The 23874-nt window shown below is 40.6% G+C and overlaps 1 protein-coding gene across 3 annotated transcripts in view; it reads left to right on the top strand.

The window, feature by feature from the left end:
- Positions 1-7129: 7129 nt before the first annotated feature.
- The window catches only part of MAPKAPK5 (MAPK activated protein kinase 5), a 38187-nt gene continuing 21442 nt past the window's right edge, over positions 7130-23874 (top strand). The window contains exons 1-5 of one of the 3 annotated variants that reach the window (XM_059140238.1): positions 7133-7861; positions 14098-14235; positions 21514-21587; positions 22724-22799; positions 23362-23459. In XM_059140238.1, the coding sequence (XP_058996221.1) occupies positions 23374-23459 (86 nt within the window). In that variant the 5' untranslated portion in view covers positions 7133-7861; positions 14098-14235; positions 21514-21587; positions 22724-22799; positions 23362-23373. Of the gene's footprint in view, positions 7862-14097; positions 14236-21513; positions 21588-22723; positions 22800-23361; positions 23460-23874 lie in introns of all 3 variants that reach the window. The other 2 variants (XM_059140236.1, XM_059140237.1) reach the window with 2 other exon arrangements.

Genomic DNA, 23874 nt, shown 5'->3' with positions numbered 1-23874 from the left:
GCACCCTGAGTGTCTCTAGAGGACCCTTTCCATGACTGAACAGGCTTCTGAGGTACCACCTTTAATTGTCTGAAGTCTTCACAAACTATTATACAGTCACACCTTCTACTTTACCTTTAGGCCATGTTATGGTCCACACCAAATTCATATGTTGATGCTCCAACCCCTACCGTCATGTTATTTGGAGGTAGGGCCTTTGGGTCGTCATTTTGTTTGGAGGAGGTCATGAGGATGATGGGATTAGTGTCCTTACAAGAAAAGAGACTCGAGGAGGCTTTCTCTCCACCATGTGAGGGACACATCAAGAAGGTGGTCATCCGCAAGCCAGGAACAGGGTCTTGCCAGGAGTCAAATCTGCCCACATCTTGATCTTGGGCTTCCCAGCCTCCAGAACTGTAAGGAATAAATGTCTATTTTTAAGATGCTCGGTCTATGGTATTTTGTTATAGTAGCCCAAGCTGATGAAGACAGATTTTAGTACTGAGTAGTGAGGGTGTTGCTGTGACAAATACCTAAAAATGTGGAAGTGACTTTAGAACTGGGTAATGGGGAGAGGCTGGAAGAGTCAAGAGGTGTGTGCTAGAAATGTGGATGGGAAAGTCCATTTTGGTGAGGCCTTAGAGGAAAATGGGGAGCATGTTGTTGGACAATGGAGAAAGGGTAATCCTTATTGCAAGTTGGAAAAGAACTTGGTTGAACCGTGTCCTAGTGCTTTTGAAGGCAGAACTTGAGAGCAATGAAACTGGATACTCAACAGAGATTTCTAAGACGTGTTTGAACAGCAGCTTGATTCCTCCTCCTACTAATAAAATGTGAAAGGAAAGAGATGAGCCTAAGAAAGAATTGTTAAACCAAAAAGAACTAGAACCTAAAGATTTAGAAAATCCTCAGCCTGTCCATATTCCAAAAAATTAGAAACTGTGTTTGAAAGAGAACACCGAAGGATGTGGTTGGACGATCACATGATAGACACTATCATGAGTAGAGATAACACATTATACATCTAAACTTGTTAGTAGAGACTAACATGATAGAGATTATAGGAGCAGAAACAATGCTTGTTTGAACTGAAGGGAACCAAGACAGGAAGATATGAAGGAAGGCTTCTGGACTTCTTAGATTCTATAAAACAGGGCAACAAAGTTAAGTGGCTGTGAATGTGCACTATTCTTCAAGAAAAGAGAAAGATGACCCCAAAGGCAATTCAGAATCATCAGGGCCAATGCCTTGGTTTTGACAGGCCAGAGAGGATTCATCTGAGACCTGGGGGCAGGACTGTGCCACCTAGCAGAGCCATGTGAGTGGGACCTCGTCTAGCAAAGCTGCAGGGGTAGGACTGCAACCCCAATGGGTCCAGAGGGCAGAGTCTCAAACCAGAGAGGATTATTCTCTAGCCTTAAAATAGAAATCTAATGGTATTTGCCTTACTAGGTTTTTGACTTGCTTGGCACCCATCACCCCTTTCCTTCTTCTGATTTCTCCGTTTTGGAATGGGAATGGCTAGCCTGCACATGTCTTACCACTGTATTTTGGAATCACGTAACTTATCTGATTTCACAGGGGAATTTTGTTTCAAGATGAATTATACCTAGTGTCACCCACATGTGATTTAGATGATATTTAGGTTCTTTGGACATTGGAGCTGAGGTAGGAGAGTTAACTTTTGAGCCTGTTGAAATAGAATGAATGTATTTTGGGTGCAGGGACATGAATTTTGGGGGCCAGGTATTTTCTAACAGCAGCCCTAAGACAGACAGATTTCCTTGCAGTAATCTGGGTTTGATCCTTGCTTGAAAGCCACTGCTGAATTTTAGCACTGAATTTTAGCTGCCATCTAGAGAGACTAAAATCTCAAAACTATCAAGTCCTGGTTCTTTCCTGTTTCATAAAAACCAGGCAGTATCTTCTGCTTAGAAACTGCCATATTAGATCACCCACTTCATTGGGAACATTCTCCCTTTCCACAGAATGGCTGAAGGCACTGATTCTAAACCTTGTGTTACTTCATATCCAGGATCCCCTTTCCTCCAGTTTTCAGTAACACGTTCCTTACTTCCTTTTGAGCCCTCACTGACAGTATCTTCAATGTCCAGATTTTTAAAAATTATTTTATTTATTTGAGAGAGCACTCAGGATGAGGGGCAGAGGGAGAAGAAAGCTCTCCACTGAGCAGGGCTCCATCCCAGGACTCTGGGATCATGATCCAAGCCAAAGGCAGACACTTAACCGACCTAGGCACTCAGGTGCCCCTAAAGCCTACATTTCTTTCTTTCTTTCTTTTTTTTTTTTTAAAGATTTTATTTATTTATTTGACAGAGAGAGATCACAAGTAGGCAGAGAGGCAGGCAGAGAGAGAGAGAGAGGAGGAAGCAGGCTCCCTGCTGAGCAGAGAGCCCTATGCAGGACTCGATCCCAGGCCCCTGGGATCATGACCTGAGCCGAAGGCAGCGGCTTAACCCACTGAGCCACCCAGGCGCCCAAAGCCTACATTTCTAATAAGTTTCTTCAAGATAGGCTTTCTTTAATGCACTTCTAAAAATCATTCCAGCCTCTGTTCACTGCCTGGTTCTTTCTTTTTTTAAAAGACTTTATTTGAGAGAGATAAAGAGAGATCACAAGTAGGCAGAGAGGCAGACAGAGGTTGGGGGGAGCAGGTTCTCTGCTGAGCAGAGATCCCAATGTGGGTCTTGATCCCAGGACCCTGAGACCATGACCTGAGCCGAAGGCAGAGGCTTAACCCACTGAGCCACCCAGCTGCCCCATCACTGCCTGGTTCTAAGCCACTCCCACATTTTAGGTAGTTGTTATGGCAGCATCCCACTTCCAGGCACCAAAATCTGTATTAGTTATCTATGCTGCATGACAAATTACTCCGAAATTCGATGTCCTAAAAACAACATTTGTTATCTCAGTTTCTGTGGGTCAGGAATTTGGGCACAATTTGGCTGGGTACCTCCTCCTGGCACAGAAGGCTGTAATCACCCCAAGGCTCAACTGGGGGACGATCCATTCTAAGGTCATTTATTTGGTCTTTGGCAGGTCTCAGGTTCTCATTGTCAGTTGGCAAGAGACAGTAGTTCCTTGACATGTGGGTCCCTCTACTAGGCAACTATAGTAGGCTGATTTGTATCCTCCCCTCCAAATTTATGTCCACATGGAACCTCAGAATGTGGCCTTATTTAGAAACAGCATCTTTGCAGATGTAATTAAGACAAAATCAGGGGCACCTGGGTGGCTCAGTGGGTTAAGCCTCAGGTCGTGATCTCAGGGTCCTGGGATCAAGCCCTGCATGGGGCTCTCTGCTCAGCGGGGAGCCTGCTTCCCCCTTCTCTCTCTCTGCCTGCCTCTCTGCCTACTTGTGATCGCGCTCTCTCTCTGCCAAATGAATAAATAAAATCTTAAAAAAAATCATACTGGATTAGGGCAGGCCCTAAATGCAATGATAGTGTTTTCATAAGAGAAGAGGCCACAGAGAAGAAGGCCATGTGAAGACAGAGACTGGAGTAAGGCACTCCTTTTGCCCAAGGAATGCTGAGGACTGCTGCAAGCCACCAGAAGCTTAAAGAGGTAACGAAGGATTCTCCCCTAGAGACTTCACAGGGAGCACAGCTCTGCTAACACATAGAATTCAGACTTTTGGCTTCCAGAACAGTGAGAAAATAAAATTCCTGTTATTTTAAATCACCCAGTTTATGGTAATTTATTATGGCAGCCCCCAGGAAACTAATAAAGAACCTCACATTTGAGCTGGCTTCTTTCAGAGCAAATGAGGAAGAGAGTAAAAGAGGGTGCCCAAGATGGAAGATAAAGTTTTTCTGTAATGTAATCTGGGGCAGGACATCTCATCATTAGAAGCAAGTCCCCAGGGCGCCTGGGTGTCTCAGTGGGTTAAGTGACTGCCTTCAGCTTGTGATTCTGGAGTGCCGGGATCGAGTCCCACGTCTGGCTCCTGGGTCCACGGGGAGTTTGCTTCTCCCTCTCACCCTCTCCCCTCTCATGCTCTCTCTCTTTAAAAAACAAACAAACAAACAAAAAACTTAAAAAAAAAAAAGAGCAGTATGATTTTTTTTTTAAGATTTTATTTATTTATTTGACACAGAGAGAGATCACAAATAGGCAGAGAGACAGACAGAGAGAGAGGTGAGGAGAAGCAGGCTCCCTGCTGAGCAGAGAGCCCTATGCGGGACTCGATCCCAGGCCCCTGGGATCATGACCTGAGCCGAAGGTAGAGGCTTAAACCCACTGAGCCACCCAGGCGCCCCGAGCAGTATGATCTTAAAAAAAAAAAAAAAAAAAAAAAAAAGCAGCAGCAGCAAGTCCCCAGATCAGCCCATAAGCAGGGTGAGGGGATTACACAAGATCATGAATACCTAGAGGTGGGAAGAACACAGCACTGGCTGCTACTTAAAGGGGGCTGAGAAATGCACAGGAGGCGTACGGCCAACAAAGAGGACGACCACATCCATACCACAACATTAGAAGTTGCCTACCACAGCCACCTCCCCAGCAAAAAATGGGGGAAACTTCTTCCTCTGGGCTCTGCTTTCTCCATTCACTGATTCCTTTAGCAAATATTTATTAAACACCTGCAATGGATTAAGTTTTGAGGATGTGGTCAATAGTACAGGTAAGATTCTTTCTCTTGAGATCATTTACAGCCTAGTTGGGGAAAAAATACTATAAGAATACTATAAGAATAAAATAAGAATAAATAAATAAAATAAGAATAAAACAAATAAACACATAAATAAAAACTGTGGTAAGTACAAGAAAGTAAGTTATGAGAAAATCTGACTTAGATTGGGGATAAGAATTAGACATGTCTTTCTGATAAAAAAATTTTGTTTTTTTATTTTTTTTTATTTTATTTTTTTTAAAGATTTTATTTATTTATTTGACAGAGAGAAATCACAAGTAGATGGAGAGGCAGGCAGATAGAGAGAGAGAGAAGCAGACTCTCTGCTGAGCAGAGAGCCCGATGCGGGACTCGATCCCAGGACTCTGAGATCATGACCTGAGCTGAAGGCAGCAGCTTAACCCACTGAGCCACCCAGGCGCCCATAAAAAATTTTGTTTTTTTAGATTTTATTTTTATTTATTTGAGAGATAGACAGTGTGAGCTAGAGGTAGAGAGAATCTCAATCAGACTCTGCGCTGAGCCCAAAGCCTAACATGGGGTTCCATCGCATGACCCTGAGATCATGACCTGAACTGAAACCGACTGAGCCACCCTGGTGCCCCTAAAATGGTATTTGGAATGTGGTTGAAGAACACGTAGAGTAATTGTCAATGAGTTGAGCTGCCAGATTCAGTGTATGAGCTCTTCATCTCTGGATTTCTATACGTAACACAGTGCCTGACACAGCAAGGCACCTGATAAATTATTACGGAAGCAACAAATGGATAAATCCAAGTACCTTTTATTTCCTATTATGGATAATGTCAATTCATCTAGAAATGTCCTCCCAAAGTTCGCTGCTGGACCACTGCTTTTATTTATATTAGTTAGCACAGGTAAAGCTGCTATTACAAAAAGACTCAAATACATTAAAGATCCAAACAATAAAGGTTTATTTTTTTCCCATATAACAGTCCTGGGTGGATATGTAAGTCAAAGGAGGAGAGGTTCTCCTCTACTCAGGAATCTTCCATCTTGAAGCCTTGCCTTCTCCAGAACCTTCTCATCATCGTCTAGCTGGCAGAGTAAGTAAGAGCACCTGTTGACCAATTTTCCGGACCCAGCCCGACAATGGTGCACATCTCTCCTGTTCACTTTTCATTGGGAAGAACACAGCACTGGCTGCTACTTAAAGGGGGCTGAGAAATGCACAGGAGGCGTACGGCCAACAAAGAGGACGACCACATCCATACCACAACATATATCCAATTACTTGAGTTATCCTCTGCTATATCACACAAAATCCTCAAATTATCCTCGAAAGCAAAAGACTGTGGATTCCCCACCTTCACCAGCACCATCACCCTTCCAGTTGCTGAAGCCAGACTCAGGATAAGTTACTCTTTTTTCATTTCTTATTCTTAGCTTCCATATCGAATCCTTCAGGAAATACTGTCCACTCGATCCCAAAACATACCATAAATCCGTCCACCCCATCTTTGCTGCCACTGCCTGAGTTCAAGCATCAAAATAATCGCTCATCTGGATTATGCCAATAGCCTCTCAACAGCTCTCCATGTCTCTACTCTTGCTTGCCCATATTTCTCTATCTAGCAGAATGATCTTTCAAAACATAACTAACTTCGACCGCATCACTCTTTGGTTAAAAACCTTCCAGTTACATAGAATAAAATCTAAAGTCATTACCATGACCCTAGGGTGTATGATACAGCCCCTGCCCACCTCTCCAACCTCATTCTTGGTCACTTTCTCCTTCCACTTGCTCTGCTCCAGCTACGGTGATAGCTACGGTGAACATTCTGCTGGTCCTTGAACATATTCAGCTTATTTGCACTTTTAAGATTTTTGCACCTGCTGTTCCACCCGCCCAGAACTCTCCTCCTCAGATTTCCAGCGGTCAGCTCCTTCTCGTTTCTCAGGGGTCTCAGCTTAAATGTTACCTCCTAGGAACCCTTCCCCTATCATCAACCAGGAAAAGTCCCCACCTCCAGTTATCCTCTTACCTCAGCATCCTGTTCACTTTCTTCTGGGACAGGTGGCTGGTGTAGTGGAAGGGGCACAAACGTGGCTTCCAATCCGGACTTGACCACTTCTCAGCTATGTAACCTGTAAACGCGGGGATAAGAACATACTTACCTCGCAGCACCAAATGCCTCCTTTGTCAAGCAGAAAGAACCTGGTGGGCTAAGAGAGCCTCACGTAAAATTAGCCCTCCGAACATATAACGATGACTGCTATTATTATACACAGTTCTGTTCTCTTACCGCTGGACCCGTCCAGGACCTCCGTCTCCTCTTCTTCATCCGGAGTTGAAACATCCCGCCCCGGCTCCTTCGCGAAGTCTGTTTGCGGCGGAACAAACCTCTTTCTCCGCCGGGGAGAGGCTTCAGCAGCGCGAAAGCCACTCCAGTCAGGCTGCCTTCTCCAGTGGCTCCGCCCCCGTCTTACGCCATCAGCGCGACGCCAGCGCTGCGGAGGGCCCCGGGGCCTGTCTTGAGTATGGCGCAGCTTGAGGGGGCCCTGGCAGACGCCTGCAAATCAACCTCGTGATTTGGGGGCGCTCGGAAACCCCCGCGGACGGCGGCGAGCAGCGCGTGCAGCCGTGGGGGAAAGGAGTCGGGCGGCAGGAGGGGCGGCCCGTAGCTCAGGCGGGACACAGAGCCGGCAGGCGGGCGGCCGGCCGGCAGGGCTGCCCGGCGCGGGTGTCCCGGCGATGTGTGGCGCTGAAGCGGCATCGGGAGCAGCAGCGGTGGCGGCGGCGGCCTCGGCTTCGGCTTCGCAGCGGTGCCGGCGGCGGAGACGGAGGCGCAGGTTCCTCATTAGGACCTGGCGAGCCCAGGCCTAATCGGCGGCCCCGCGAGGCCTCTACAACGCGCCCCGGACGGGGACCCTCCTCGCCTCGCCCTGCCCCGGGAGCTTGCCTCCCCGGCCGGGGATGAAGCCGGGAGGCGGCCGCGCGGGGCCCAGCACAAAGGCTTGTCCCCGGGGGCCGCCGCCGCCAGCCTAGAGCCGCCCACCGAAGCGGAACCGGCGCCGGGGCCCTCATCCCCGCCGGTCCCTGGGGGCGGCTGCTGCCCGTCTCCCCGAGGCCCGGGGGCCCGAACGCCGAGCCCAGTGCTCCCTCGGCTACGGTGGGACTACGGTGCGCAGTCTCCGCCGCTCCCGGCCGTAGAGGCGCCACGGAGCATGTCCGAGGAGAGCGACATGGAGAAAGCCATCAAGGTAAGGGGGAGATGCCCCCTTCCTCCCCGCTTTGTCCCTGTGGCATTCCTCTCGGCTCAGCCTCAGAAAGCGGAGAGAACTTGGAGTAAGAGATGCCAGCGACTCCGGGTTTCTGTCTTTCCAGATTCCGTGGACTGCGTTTTACAGCCCTGGGGCGAATGGTTTGTGTATATATAGGGAGGGATGTCCGACTCCCTCTGACTTCCCTGATTAAAGTAGGGATGTGATTTGTACTCCTCTAAATCGCGAGGTGAGTGGAGTGGAGATACTTGTTATGAGTGGGAAGGAGAGGGCCCTACTACTCCACTTTCGATCACTCTCCAAGTGCCTCCAATATTTGTTTCCGGATGATCTACAACAGTATTTGGAGAGTTGGACTTTACCCATCGCTCTCCATTTGTTTGAAACCAGCCTCCTCAAAACTTGGAGTTTCAGAAGGGGTGGCTCGCCTTCTTACAAAAATCTGTCTTTTGGCACATACTGTGTTTACTTTTGCGTATGTTCCCTCACCTTTTCCTTTTTCCTCTCCTCCTAGGGAGCATTTAATTTATTGAGGAAGAGCTCATGGTGTTCTGTGACTTACTGCTCTGTTAACAACCACAGCAAAGCAAATATGTGTGTTCTAAAATGACCCAAATAAAGTGAAAAGTTTTTAAAAATGTGCTTTTTACTCTTTTTTTTTTTAATAGGCTAACTTTGAGGTATTAATAGTCAGAAAGTCATCTAGCTGTCTCTAGGAAATTAGAATCTTGTGTAAATTGAGCCCAAAGTTCAATATGTATCATTTACTTATTTTGCAGTATTAAATAAGTGTATTTAAGAATTTCATTTTCCCTTGAAGGACAGGCATCCATTGGCAACTTAGGTTTATTTTCCCCCTTTGATACACAGTTAAAAAATCACACTTGTAATAATTTTTTGTTTAGCAAAGTTATAGAAGTCATCTGTCTTTCCAGAGGAACTTCACCTTTTTTTTTTTTTTTTTTTTTTAAAGATTTTATTTATTTATTTGACAGAGAGAAATCACAAGTAGATGGAGAGGCAGGCAGAGAGAGAGAGAGGGAAGCAGGCTCTCCGCTGAGCAGAGAGCCCGATGCGGGACTCGATCCCAGGACTCTGAGATCATGACCTGAGCCGAAGGCAGCGGCTTAACCCACTGAGCCACCCAGGCGCCCGGAACTTCACCTTTTAAAGAAGGCATGGAAATATACACATACACGTTAAGGAAGATCAAATCTTAAGTAATAGAAATAAAGGTTCTAAAAGACTGCATTTTTTTCTTTTGGTTTGGATTTTATTGGTACAGGGTCATGAATTGTTACCTAAAGTTATATGATTGGGTTGTGACTCAAAACATATATGGCAGATTTTTAAATTCAGGTATTGTCTGTTTTTTGCCAAGTGCTGTCTTAGGCACTGGTGGTGCAAAGCCACACTCCCAGATGGCCCTGCTCTCATGGAGCTTATATTCTAGATGGTGGAGTTAGGTAATAAACATTGCGAAGTGCTTATAATTATGAGAAGGGTGGGGGGTATTATTTTAGGAAGAGTAATCATGGAAGGCCTCTCTGAGGAGGTCACATTTGTGTAGAGGTCTGAAGGGAACGAGGAAGCAATCTCCCACTCTCTCAGAGAATAGTATGACAGGCAGTAGGAACAGCAGATACAAAGGCTCTGAGGTAGGTAGAAGTCTTGCGTGATCCAGGAACAGCAAAGTGAACGCAGTAGGTCAGTGATTATGTTTTAGGGAGATGATGGAAAGCTAGAGAACATAGGGGCTTGTAGACCATTGTAGGGACTTTGGCTTCGACCTTGAGTACAGAGGAACACTAGGGAATTTTGAACAGAAGAGGGACACAGTTGCAATGGATAAATATGTAAATGGGGAGGCAATGTAGCAATGTTATATAGTGGTTACCACTGTTTCTCTAGGTAAACTCAAGGGTTAAAATCTCAGCCTTGCCATTCATTAGCTGTGTCCTTGAGTAAGTCACTTCACTTCTCTGTCCCTTAGTTTCCCCACTCATAGAAAGGAGATAAAACACTCCACAGCTCATAGGGTTTTTTGAGTATTTAATGAACAAATATATCTAAATGTGCTTACAATAATCCCTAACATTTAGTAGGAACTTAATGAATATTAGTTCATAGCAACTAAAGAGTATTTTAAGAAAGTCTTAATTTCTTCACTTGATCACTATTGCCCAATCTGACTTTCTTAAATTTTTTTAGCTTTTCTTCATGTACTTGACAGTCATTGGTGAGTCTGCCTACTAGTTTGAGTGTGTCCAACCAACATAAATAAGTGGAGTTGAAAATATCGGATCTGACAACCAGTACTGACTAGGATATACTCCCTTGCACGCATGCCAGCATCACATCAAATAGAACTTCTCTGTGGCATTGTATTATATTCATTGTTTTGCTTTCTTGAGACTCCCTCAGTGGTGAAGTCAGACCAGTGTAGTTAGCTGGAAAAGCTGTTTTCCTGGGCTAATCAGACCATTTAAACTTCTGCTTCCTAGAATACCTGTGTGGTTTGGTTGGTTAAGCGTCTGCCTTTGGCACCGGTCATGATCCCGTGGTCCTGGGATGAGCTCCTTGCTCAGCAGGGAGTCTGCTTCTCTCTCTGCCTGTGGCTCCCCATGCTTGCTCCGTCTCTCTTTCTCTCTCTGACAAATAAATAAAATCTTAAAAAACAAAAACGAAAACAAAAAAACTTTTGCTGCCTGACTACGTAAGAGCAGTCTGATTAACATCTCATCCTATTTCTCTTCAGAATAATTAGGATATGGCCAAGGTAACAACCTTAGGCTCTGTCTTCTCATTTCTGTCTCTTCTCCTCTAGCCCCATGACCTCACTATTCTTAAGGCACTTAGCTAAACCTGGAGAAAGCATTTTGGAATTAGGGATCGCTTATGTATTTGCCTTCTCTGGTATATGGCAGAGTTCTTCTTCTTCTTTTTTTTTTTTTTAAAGATTTTATTTATTTATTCGACAGAAACACAGTGAGAGAGGGAACACAAGCAAGTTGAGTGGGAAAGGGAGAAGCAGGCTTCCCGCTGACCAGGGAGTCTGATGCCAGACAGGATCCTAGGACCCCGGGGTCATGACCTGAGCCAAAGGCAGACGCTTAACCAACTAAGCCATCCAGGCACCCCGTATATGGCAGAGTTATTAATATTTGATGAATTTAGTGAAAATTCATTTCCTTAGTTTTAAAAAATATTTAAAAAATTGCAGTATAATTTATATACCCTAAAATTCACTCAATGTAAGTGCGTAGTTGAAGACTTTTTAGTAAGTTTACAGAGTTGTGCAACTATCATCACAATCATCTCAATCCAGTTTTAGAATATTTCCATCCCAGGGCAACTGTGTGGTTCAGTGTGTTGGGTGTCTGACTCGGTTTTGACTCAGGTTATGATCTTGCTTATGAGATCAAGCCCTGCCTTGGTCTCCGTGCTGGGTGTAGAGCCTGCTTGGGATTCTCTCCCTCTCTCTCTCTGCCTCTCCCCTCCTCACCCCAGACCTCCCCCCCCCCCCGTGCCAACCCTGCATTCTCCTCTCTCAAATAAATGGATCAAATCTTTAAAAGAAATAAAAATATTTCTATCCCCCTAGAAAGTTCCTTTTGCCTCTTTGTAGTCAGCCTCTACTCCCACTCCCCACTCCTGACAACCACTGATACACTTTCTGCCACTAGTTTTGTCTCTAGGAATTCCAAGTTAATGGAACTGTAGAATACGTAGTCTTATGTATTTGGCTTCTTTTACTTACAATACTTTTTAGTGCATATATTAGGAGGTTTTTTTTTTATTGTTGTGTAATCTTTATTATTTATTCATCCCCAGTTGATAAGACATTTAGATTCTAGTTTCCAGTTTTAGCTAATATGAACAAAATGATAAACTTGCCCATATAAGTTTTTGTGTAAATATTTGTTTTAATTATGTTTTTAAAAGATTTTATTTATTTGATAGAAAGAGAGAGAGAGATCACAAGTAGGCAGGGGGGAAGCAGGCTCCCTGCTGAGCAGAGAGCCTGATGCAGGGCTCAATCCCAGAACCCTGAGATCGTGACCTGAGCCAAAAGCAGAGGCTTAACCCAATGAGCCATCCAGGCGCCCCTTGTTTTAATTTCTTCTGGGTAAATACTGAGGTATGGAATTACTGGGTGGTATAGTAAGTTTATGCTTAACTTTTTAAGAAACTGCAAAACTTTTCCAGAGTAGCTTTACCATTATTCATTCCTACCAGTAGTGTTTGAGGGGCCTTTTTTGTTTTTTGTTTTTTTTGGTCTTTGTTTTTATTTTTGTTTCCCTTCTGACAAATATTTGGTATTGTTAGTCTTTCCATTTTAGCCATCCTAGTGGTTGTGTAGTTGTTCTGATTGTGGTTTTAATGTGCATTTCACTAATGATTGTTTCTGTAGTGTAGTGGTATCACGTTTGCCTGACACTAATGACTAATATTGCTGGTCAGCTTTTCATGTGCTTGTTTGCCATTTATGTATCTTTTCTTTTCTTTTTTCTTTTTTTTTTTTAAGATTTTATTTATTTATTTGACAGAGATCACAAGTAGGCAGAGAGGCAGGCAGAGAGAGGGGGGGAAGCAGGCTCCCCTCTGAGCAGAGAGCCGGAGGGGGGGCTCGATCCCAGGACCCTGAGATCATAACCTGAGCCAAAGGCAGAGGCTTAACCCTCTGAGCCACCCAGGCGCCCCGTGTGTATCTTTTCTGGTGAAATGTCTATTCAAATTATTTGCCCATATTTAAATTGGGTTATTTGTCTTATTAATGAGTTGTAAGAATTCTTTACATGCTCTGAGTAAAAACTAATTCTAATGCTATTGAACATCTTTTCATATGTTTGGCATTCACGTATTTTTTTTCTTGGTATTTAATTGTATTAAAATCTTTTACTCATTTTTTTTTAAAGATTTTATTTATTTATTTGACAGAGAGAGATCACAAGTAAGCAGAGAGGGGAAGCAGGCTCCCCGCTGAGCAGAGAGCCCGATGCGGGGCTCGATCCGAGGACCCTGAGATCATGACCTGAGCCGAAGGCAGAGGCTTAACCCACTGAGCCATGCAGGCACCCCTACTCATTTTTTAAATTGAGCTGCTTTTATTGAGTTAGAAGAGTTCTCTCTAAACTCTGAATAAAAGTGATTTATCAGATATATGATCTGCAAATATCTTTCCCAGTCTATGGCTTATCTTTTCACTTTTAATGGTTTTAATTTTGATGAAGTCCAGTTTATCTTTTTTTTTTCTTTTTTTCTTTTTTTTATGGATTGTGCTTATGGTGTCATAGCTAAGAAATCTTTGCCTAGCCTCAGTTTACAAGACTTTTCAATTACATTTTCTTCTAGAAATTTTGCAGTTTTTAGTTGTTTATTTAGGTCTAATATCCACTTGGAATTAACTGTTATGTGTGGTGTTACATATAGGTCTAAAGTTTTGTTTGTTTGTCTTTAATATGGATATCCAGTTGTTCCAGGACAGTTTGTTCAAAACACTGTCATTTGCCTATACAGTTACTATGTATTACCTTTTTTAAGAATCAGTTTATCATCAGTGTGTGAGTTTATTTCTGGATTCTCTGTTCTGTTCTTGATCGATAGGACTATCCTTATGCTAGTAGCATACTTAATTTGATTACTGAAGCTTTATAGTAAAATTTCCAAAATTGGATAGTATGAGAACAAACTTGGTTTCTCTTTTTCAAAATTAAGTTGCCTCTTCAGGTTCTTTGTATTTCCAGACAAATTTTAGAATCATCTTGTCTGTTTCTACAAAAAAGAGTGCTGGGATTTTGACAGAGGTTCCGTTGAATCTGTAGGTCAGTTTGGGATAGTTGCCATCTTAACAATATTGTCTTCTAATCTGTGAACATGGTATAGCTCTCCATTTCATTAGGGCTTCTCCTGTTTCTCTTAGCAATGTGTTTGTAGTTTTCAGTGTATGGATCTTACACTTTTTAATAAATTTATGCCTAATATTTTGTTCTTTGTGATGCTATTTAGAGTTGTTTAATTTCATTTGGATTGTATGTCACTAGTGTATAAAAATATAGTTCATTTATATATTTTGATAATGTGTTTTGCATCCTTATCACAGTCGCTAAGTTCTAGATTTTGTTTTTGTTGTTTTGTAGGTTCTTTAGGATTTTCTACATATAAAAATCATGTTTTCACAGCAAATAAATACCATTTTACTTCTTCCTTTACAGGATGTATGCTCTTAATTATGTTTTCTTGCCTTATGCCATGGGTAGAACCTCAGGTACAAAGTTGAATGAAAGTGGCAAAAATGGACATCTTGCCTTGTTCCTGATCTCAGGGGGAAAGCATTAAAGCCTTATCACTGAGTAAGTGGTTTTGTAGATGTCCTTTGTCCAATTGAGGAGTTTCCTTCTGTTCTTGTTTGCTGAGAGTTTTATTTATTTTATTTATTTTATTTATTTTTTTTTTACCAGGAATAGGTATTGAATTTTCGTTAAATGCTTTTTCTTCACCTGTTGAGTTGATCATACAGTTTTTGTTCTTTACTCTTAATGTGGTATATAGTAACATTAACCGATTTTCAGATATTAAACCAATCTTTCATTCTTGGTGTAAACCCTACTTAGGCTGATGTAAAATTATTCTTACATGTTTCTGTATTCAGTTCGCTAATAATTTTGCCGAGGATTTTTGTATCTGTATTCATGAGAGATACAGGTTTCTAGTTTTCTTCTGATGCCTCTGTCTAGCTTTGGTATGAGGGTAAATACGTGACTCAGAATGAGTTGGGAAGTATACCCTTCTTTATTTTCTGGAAGAATTTGTGTGGAGGTTTGGTATTAATTCATCAAATCAATAGTTCTCAATAGGGGGCAATTTTTGTCCCTCATAAGACATTTGGTAGTGTCTGGAGACATTATGATTATTCAGTGCAGGTGGGGGATGCTTCTGGCATCTAGCAGATAGAGGCCAGGAATGCTCCTGAACATCTTAATGATGCACAGGACAATCTAACAACAAAGAAGTACCTGCTTCAAAATGTCAGTGATGCTGAGATGAGAAACTGCACTTTAAATGATTTGGTAGAATTTACCACCAAAACTGTGGGTCAAGTCTTTGCTTTGTGGGAAGATTTTTATTGTTGTTATTAATTCAGTTTCTTGTTACAGATGTATTCAGATTTTCTATTTCTTTCTGAGTGAGTTTTAGTAATTTATGTCTTTCTAGAATTTGTCCATTTCATCTAGTGGTCTAGTTTCTTGGCATAAAATTGTTAATGGTGATCCTTTATAATGCTTTGATTCCTATAAAGTCAATTGTGACGCCCCCTCTTTCATTTCTAATATTAACAACTTGTGTTTTTTTCTCTCTTCAGTCTAGCTGAAGGTTTGTTAATTTTGTCATCTTGAAGAGTCAACTTTTGGTTTTGAATTTTCAGTCTTCTGTTTTAATTTCTACCCTAGTTTTTATTATTTCTGTTTGCTTTGAGTGTATTTCTTTTTCTCTAGTTTTTCAAGGTGGAAGCTTAGGTTATTGATTTGTAATCTTTTTAATTTAGGGATTTAGAGATGTAAATTTACATTAAACACCACTTTACCTGCACATCATAAAGTTTAGCATATAATCCCCTCAGAGCCATGGTTTTGCTTACCCATGGTCAGCCATAGTCTGGAAGCAGACAGTTCTTCTTCTGAGCCATCAGAAGGTCATTAGTACTCTAATGCCTTGTCGCATATGTCATTCACCTAACTTCATCTGATCACATAGGCACTTTATTATTTCACACCATCACAAGAAGAGGAAGAGTGAGTGTGGTACAAAAAGATATTTGTGTGTGTGAGAGAGATCACATTTACATAAATTTTATTACAGATGATTGTTACAGTTGTTCTATTTTATTATTAATTATTGTTAGCCTCATACCATGCCTAATTTATAAATTGTAATTTATAATGTTAAGTTATATAAACTAAATTATTAAACTCTATCATAGATATGTATGATAGGAAAAACATAATTTATATATGGGATTTGGCACCAGCTTTGATTTCAGGCATTCCCTGGAGTCTTGGAATGAAACCCCACAGATAAGGGGTGACTACTGTATTGTGTTTTTGTTTTCATTCAGATCAAAACTTCTTTTTTAAAGATTTTATTTTTTTATTTGACAGAGAGAGACAACTAGCGAGGAAACACAAGCAGGAGGAGTGGGAGAGGGAGAAGCAGGCTCCTTTCGACATGGGGCTCCATCTCAGGGTCATGGGATCATGACCTGGGCTGAAGCCAGACGCTCGATGACTGAGCCACCCAGGTGCCCCAAGAGCAAAATATTTCCTAATTTCTGTTTCTTTTTTGACCCATTGATTATTTAGTAGTATTATGTAATTTTAAAATTTTTGTTGATTTCTAGCTTAATTGATTTATGGCTTAATTCTGTTATGGTTGAAGAACTTTATATGTTTTAAGTTTGTAAAAATTTACTGAGACTATGGTTCAGCATATGCTTTATCCTGAAGAATATTCCATATGTGCTTGGGAAGAACGTATATTTTCCTGTTGTTGGATGCAGTGTTCTATAGATGTCAGGTCAAATTGGTTGACAGTGTTATCCTCTCCATCTTGATGGTTTTCTGTTACTGATTTTTGAATTGTCTATTTTCCTCCTATATTCTCTCAATTTTTGCTTCATATATTTTTGGACTCTGTTGTTAGGTGGTTGCATAAATGTTTATAATCATCTTATCTTCCTGTTGAATTGATCTTTTCATCCTTATAAAAAGTGCCTTTTTATTAACCTCTTTTGTTTTAAGGTCTATTTTGTTTATTGTCTGTATAGCTACTTCAGTTCTCTTATGGTTACTCATGGTATATCTTTTTCCATCCTTTTACTTTATTCTCCATTAAAAAGTTGTAAAAAGGGGTGCCTGGCAGTCAGTTAAGCATCTGCCTTCAGCTCAGGTCATGATCCCAGGGATCTGGGGTTGAGTCCTACATCGGACTCCTTGCTCAGCGGGGACTTGCTTCTCCCTCTGCCTGCTGTTCCCCCTGCTTGTGCGTGCTCTCTCTCTCTGTCAAATAAATAAATAAAATCTTTTTTAAAAATTGTAATAAAATCACTCATAACATAAAATTTATCATCTTAACTATTTTTAAATGTACGCTTCACTGGCATTATATATATATATATATATATATATACATATATATATGTATATATATATTTTATATATATTTTATATATATATAAAATATATATATATATTTTATATATATAAATATATATAAATATATATATTTATATATTTATATATATAAAATATATATAAATATATATATATATAAAAATATATAATAATAATATAATAATATATTAATATATTAATAATATAATAATATAATAAATATATAATATATATAAAATATATATTATATAAAATATATATTATATATTATATATATTTATATATATAATATATATATAAAATATATATATACATATATATATGTATATATATATATAATGTGCGACCATCACCACCATCCATCTGTATAATTCTCTTGATCTTGTAAAGCTGAAACTCTGTACTTATTAAATAGTAACTCCTCTGCCTCCTTCCCCCAGCATCTACCAACCACCATTCTACTTTCCATCTCTATAATATTGACTACTCTAAGCACCTCAGAAAAATGGAATTATACAGTATTTGTCTTTTTGTGACTGGCTTATTTCACTTAGCATAATATTCTCATGGTGCATCCATATTGTAGCATATTTGTGAATTTCCTTACTTTTTAAGGCGGAGTGATATTCCATCATATGTATATGGACATTTAGGTTCTTTCCATGTTTTAGCTATTATGAATAGTTGTTATGAGCATGGATATACAAATATCTCTTGAAGACCTTTTTTTAAGTTCTTTGGGGTATATACCCAGAAGTGGAATTGCTGGATCACATGGTAATTCTGTTTTTAATTTTTTTTTTGAGGAACTGCCATTCTGTTTTTCATGACATTGGTAATGTACCATTGTACATTCCCACCAGCAGTGCACAAGGGTTCCAATCTCTCCATATCTTCACCAACACTTGTTATTTTGTTTGTTTTTTAAGTAGTCTCCACACTCACCATGGAGCTTGAACTCAAAATCCTGAGATTAAGACCTGTGCTGAGATCAAGAGTCTGACACTTAGCCAACAGAGCCACTCAGGCACCACTGTTTCTTTGTTTTTTGATAGTAGCTATCCTAACGGGTGTGAAGTTTTATCTCATTGGAGTTTGTATTTGTATTTCTTCATGATTAGTGATGCTGAGCACCTTTTCCTGTGTTTATTGGCCATCTGTGTATCTGGGAAAATGTCTACTCAAGTTTTCAGCCCATTTTTTGAAACAGGTTGTTTTTGAGTTTTAGGAATTCTTGTATATTCTGGATATTAATCCCTTATCAGGTACTTGAGCTGCGATATTTTCTTCCACTATGTGGGTTGCCTTTTTTACTCTGTTAATAGTGTTTTATGATGCACAAAATTTTTACGTTTTCATGTTCATCTTGTCTAGTTTTCCTTTTGTTGCCTGTTCTTATCCAAGAAATTTTATTCTTCTTATCCAAGAAATCATTGCCAAATACAATGTTACAAAACTCGTGTCATATGTTTTTTCCTAACAATTTTATTGTTTTAGGTCTTATATTAAGGTCTTTGATCCATTTTGAGCTTTTGTATATGGGGTTAAATTTCCAGCTTTGTTCTTTTGCTTGTATGTGGATACCCGGTCTACTCAGCATAATAATTTAAATCCTTTTATTTTTAACTTGTTTGCTTCTCTGATTCCAAAGTATATCTTTTATAGACAGCTATGGCTGTATCTTCTTTTTTTAATCCAGTAAATGTTAACATTTTTACTATATCATTATTTTTATATCTATCACAAATATATTTTGTTTCTTATTTACAAAAATAAACAAGGGATAGATTTGCCTGTGGATTGTGGTTTCCTGACCCTTGGTCTAGAAGGATTCTGAAGAATTACTTTATTCTATGTATCTATATCCTTATTAACTTAAGGCAGTATATGTATTTCTTTAGCAGAATTCAATCAGGGTGTTTGTCATTGATGCCTTTGAAGTAGTCCATAATTTACTTCAGTGAAGGGTTTTAACTGACCCATGCCTTACTATATTCTCCTTGTCATTAAAATATGTGAGAAAATAGGCCATCTACACATATAAGAGTTGACAGATGAGAGAGTGTTGTTTCTCTTCCCCAGCCAGGCTTCTTGAGGGCTTAGACTGGTTAGTGTTTATGGCACCGTGCACAGAGGTGCAGGAATGAAACCTCCCAAAGAGGACAAGAGGTATCAGGAAAACAGAGTTCAGAAATCAGGGCTGTAGAGAGGCCTGGTAGTGCCTCTCTTACTTTCTGTAATGTCAAGTGCTAAACCTCCTGTCAGAGCCTCATCAGAGCCTCTACAAGTTGAACAGTTTTGGCTGTGTATCAGGCAGAGTACCATCGGAATAAGCACCAGCACAGTTGAAGAATTTGGTCTAATGTTATTTCTTAGCAACTGGGCGAATGAACAGTCCTTTGAACAGTCCAATAATTCCATGGAACAAATCTCTTTTCCATGAATTTCCTCTGAGTGTATGTTTTCATTAGAGTTGAGGAAAAGGAGGGGTATAGCAAATGGTTTTATTCCACCATGAAGCTTAGACTATGCTCTCAACTCCCTCCTTCCCAATCCTGTATTCCTCCCTGTCTTCTCAAACATTTCTAAAGGCCATGTGCTAGAAACATGAAGGAGATAGGCAAGTTAAATGGGTAGGTTTGAATTCTTTTAGGAGGTGGTGACTGGGAACAGAGCCGGGGACCTCCCTGATTGGGCAAGATCTGTCCCTAATCTTCAGTGTAAGGAAGTTAACTTTGATAGCTGGAATGAAGCTAGGGAAGATGCCAAAGCTATAGACTCTAGTCTTATTAGTCCCTGTAACTCACTGTGTCACCTTGACAAGCTCCTTAAGCCCGAAGCTTTTTAGAACCAAAGTTGTGTAATGATCTAACTGATATTTTTCAAATCAATATCCCTCTATAATCCAGCTTTAGTTTACCTTTCTAGTCTCATATTACACAGTTATTGAGCACTTATTATATGATGAGAACCTTTATCAAGAACTGGACAGCAGAAAAGTGGAGATGACTATTGTAAGTTTATTTTTTTTCAATATTTTATTTATTTATTTGACAGAGAGAGATCGCAAGCAGGCAGAGAGGCAGGCAGAGAGAGGAGGGGAAGCAGGCTCCCTGCTGAGCAGAGAGCCCGATGCGGGGCTCGATCCCAGGACCCTGAGATCATGACCTGAGCAGAAGGTAGAGGCTTAAGCCACTGAGCCACCCAGGTGCCCCTGTAAGCTTATTTTGTAGACTTGCATATTAATTGGGCAGAAGCTCAGTTTTTCTATCTCTGAACTTAGCCTCGTGTCTGGCACACACACCAACTGCTCAACGAGTGTGTGTTATATGGACAGATATCCTGTTCCTGTATACTGGGAATTGGGATTCTATTAGATTCTCATTGCAACAAAACAGTTTGAAAATCTCATGAGTTAACAGACTAATTTCTCAAGGTCTCTGTTGGTTTCCTTTTCTTCCTGTGGAACCCTGAAAAATGAATTTTAGCCTGCCATAACTTAAATATATGTCTTTCATGCCTGAAAGCCTATGTAAGTGGAAGCTCAACATATAGTAATTAGACAGGAATTCCATAAAAACTTTCACTAAATCATAGAGGCTGCATCGGGAACTATTGAAAGCTATTAAAACTAAATAAAACAACTGAAAAAAGTAGTAGTAGTAGTAGGAAAAAAGTAGTTACACAGTGAATATGACAGTACTTTTGTACTGAAGACGAAGCTGTTAAAAGTTAGATAAATTTACTATTATAGTCACTACTACCTTATTTGAACTTTTAAAAGTCTCAATTTATTTAGTTATTTCAACAATTTGATTAACTTCTTCAAGGATATAGGCTACTATATCATAGAAGCCTGTATCAGAGCAGTCTTTCTGGAACTTAAGAAAATTCACTGACCATTTCATTTTAGCAATTGAGTATTCAGCAGTGAAGCATTTTGAAAGAATATCTTCCTCTCACACTCCCCCAGCCCCTGAAAAACACTGAGTATCTTGTGGGTGAGCTGAAGAATTTCTTCTTACCCAAAAGTGTTTGCTTTCTCTTTTACTGGAAAACAGTTCCTGACTTAGTCATTTAGAAGAAATACCTAACTATAAAGCCAAAAGAATGCAAAGCACTGCTTATTAGTTTCTCTTAGAAAATGAGATATTGGGGTGCCTGGGTGGCTCAGTGGGTTAAGTCTCTGCCTTTGGCTCAGGTCATGATCTCAGGATCCTGGGATTGAGCCCCGCATCGGGCTCTCTACTCAGTGGGGAGCTGGCTTCCTCCTCCCTCTCCGCCTGCCTCTCTGCCTTGTTGTGATCTCTTTCTGTCAAATAAATAAATCTTTAAAAAAAAAAAAAAAGAAAGAAAGAAAATGAGATCCTGAGTGATAAGGTTACCTGTTCCACCCTGCTCAGTTATTCAGCTTTTTAACTGGAGAATCATTATCTGCCTCTTCCTTTTCTATTTTAATAGGAAACCTCCATTTTAGAGGAATACAATATCAATTGGACTCAGAAGCTGGGAGCTGGAATTAGTGGTCCAGTTAGGTAAGAGACCCACGTGCAAACTATGGGAGAATTACTCTGCAAAGGGCCTTTTGACATATATCATACTTTAGAAGCATCAGGTGTGCCAGATTTGTGAAATAGCTTTAATTTAACAAGTGGATGTATTTATGTAAGATTTTTCCTCATCCATTTCGAAATATATTCAAATGACTGATACACATGATCTGTAACATAGAATCATTTATGGTATGAGACTGGGGCACCTGGGTGACTCAGTTGGCTAAGTGTTTGACTCTTGATTTTCGCTCAGGTCATGATCTCAGGGTTGTGAGATCGAGCCCTGTGTTGGGGTGACCCTAGGTGTGGAGGCTGCTTAAGATTCTCTCCTTCTTCCTCTGCCTCAATCCCTATTTTCTCTCTCTCTCTCTCTCTCAAAAAGAAAGAAAAGGATATTGAAACTATGGAGCTACCATGAGAGTTTCCTTTAGCTGGCAGAGGCCATCCTTGGCCATTCCTTCCTTGGCCGTCCTCAGTTTGCTTCCACATGGCTCAGGAGCTGAGGCCTGTGCCAGGAGGGTGAAATGGCTTTTCTGCCTCTCCACCTGCTAGCCCTCGGGGCAAGTTTGGAAATGCACCCAGATATATTCTTGATTAAAAGTACAATTCTAAAAGAACAAACTTGGGCGCCTGGGTGGCTCAGTGGGTTAAGCCGCTGCCTTCGGCTCAGGTCATGATCTCAGAGTCCTGGGATCGAGTCCCGCATCGGGCTCTCTGCTCAGCAGGGAGCCTGCTTCCTCCTCTCTCTCTCTGCCTACTTGTAATCTCTCTCTCTGTCAAATAAATAAATAAAATCTTTAAAAAAAAAAAATAAAAAAATAAAAGAACAAACTTGTTAAATTAGTTTTCAGTATAACAGATGATTTCTTTTTTTTTTTTTTTTTTTTTTTTTTTTAGATTTTATTTATTTATTTGACAGAGAGAGATCACAAGTAGGCAGAGAGGCAGGCAGAGAGAGAGGGAAGCAGGCTCCCTGCTGAGCAGAGAGCCCGATGCGGGACTCGATCCCAGGACCCTGAGATCATGACCTGAGCCGAAGACAATGGCTTAACCCACTGAGCCACCCAGGCGCCCAATAACAGATGATTTCTGATTGAATTTTTTTCCTCTAAATCTAGAGTCTGTGTAAAGAAATCTACTCAAGAACGGTTTGCACTGAAAATTCTTTTTGATCGTCCAAAAGCTAGAAATGAGGTATGACCCTTTATTGCCTTGGTTTGCCTAAATATTTCAAGTGCCTATGAAGTATTCTTTTTACAAGTAAGGCAGCTTCCTGGAGGGAATACAGAGATGCACAAAGAATTTTATATCCACAAATACCCCTTTTTCCTGTTCCTGTTATCATTACAAAGTGGTCCCAGAGGCTGTCAGTCTTAATTTCTTTGAACCACCTCTTGTTCTTTTTCAATTAATGTGGTTCTTATACCCTGAAGTATTCAGGTTTACCTCAGCTTGTACTTATTGGACAAAATCCTTGAAGAGTAGAGAATGGCGACTAGTGTCTTGCAAGTGTGCTGCAGGAGGGCTGTGAGGATGTGTTTCTAGTTCTAAAAAATATACATTTGTTTTAAGTCATCTGAGTCTGGTGAAGACATACTAGTAATATGTGCAGTGGAAGATGTATTCTTTTGCTTAGAGATAGATGAATAATTTCTGAAACAAAATAAGTTAGTCGCCAGATTTTCATTTGCTAATGAATGGGGTAGCAGAAAGTAAATCTGTTGGTGAGGTGTATGTTTCCTCTGCTCTCTTTAAGGTACGTCTGCACATGATGTGTGCCACACACCCAAATATAGTTCAAATTATTGAAGTGTTTGCTAACAGTGTACAGTTTCCTCATGAGTCCAGCCCCAGGTAAGACCGCATGGAGGTGATCACCACATGTCCTCCTCTTTACACATAGGCCAAGGTATAGTGGGGTTTTCTTCTCTTTTGTGCGGTTTTTTTCTGCCTTCCCCTTTCTCTCCCTCCCTCCTTCCCTCCCTGCCTGCCTGCTTCCCTCCCTCTTTCTCTCTTCTCTTCTTTTTATTTTGGAAATCTTCAAACATTTGTAAAAGCAGACAGAATTGTATAATGAATCCCCAGGTAGCGGTCACCCAGCTTCAGCAGTTACCAACTCATTGCCAGTCTTGTTTCATCTCTGCCCCACCACTCTCTGGTACCCCCTGATTATTGTGATTACTTCCTCTTAAAAAAAAAAAAAAAGTATGTAGTGTGGAATTAAAACAGATTCTATTTCAAATTAGTGAAAGGGGACCAGATTATACTA

This window comes from Mustela lutreola, chromosome 11 (genome assembly GCF_030435805.1).
Source record: "Mustela lutreola isolate mMusLut2 chromosome 11, mMusLut2.pri, whole genome shotgun sequence".
Lineage (NCBI taxonomy): Eukaryota > Metazoa > Chordata > Mammalia > Carnivora > Mustelidae > Mustela > Mustela lutreola.
Note: the sequence above shows the minus strand (reverse complement) of the source record. Positions and strands in the feature narration are given on the sequence as shown.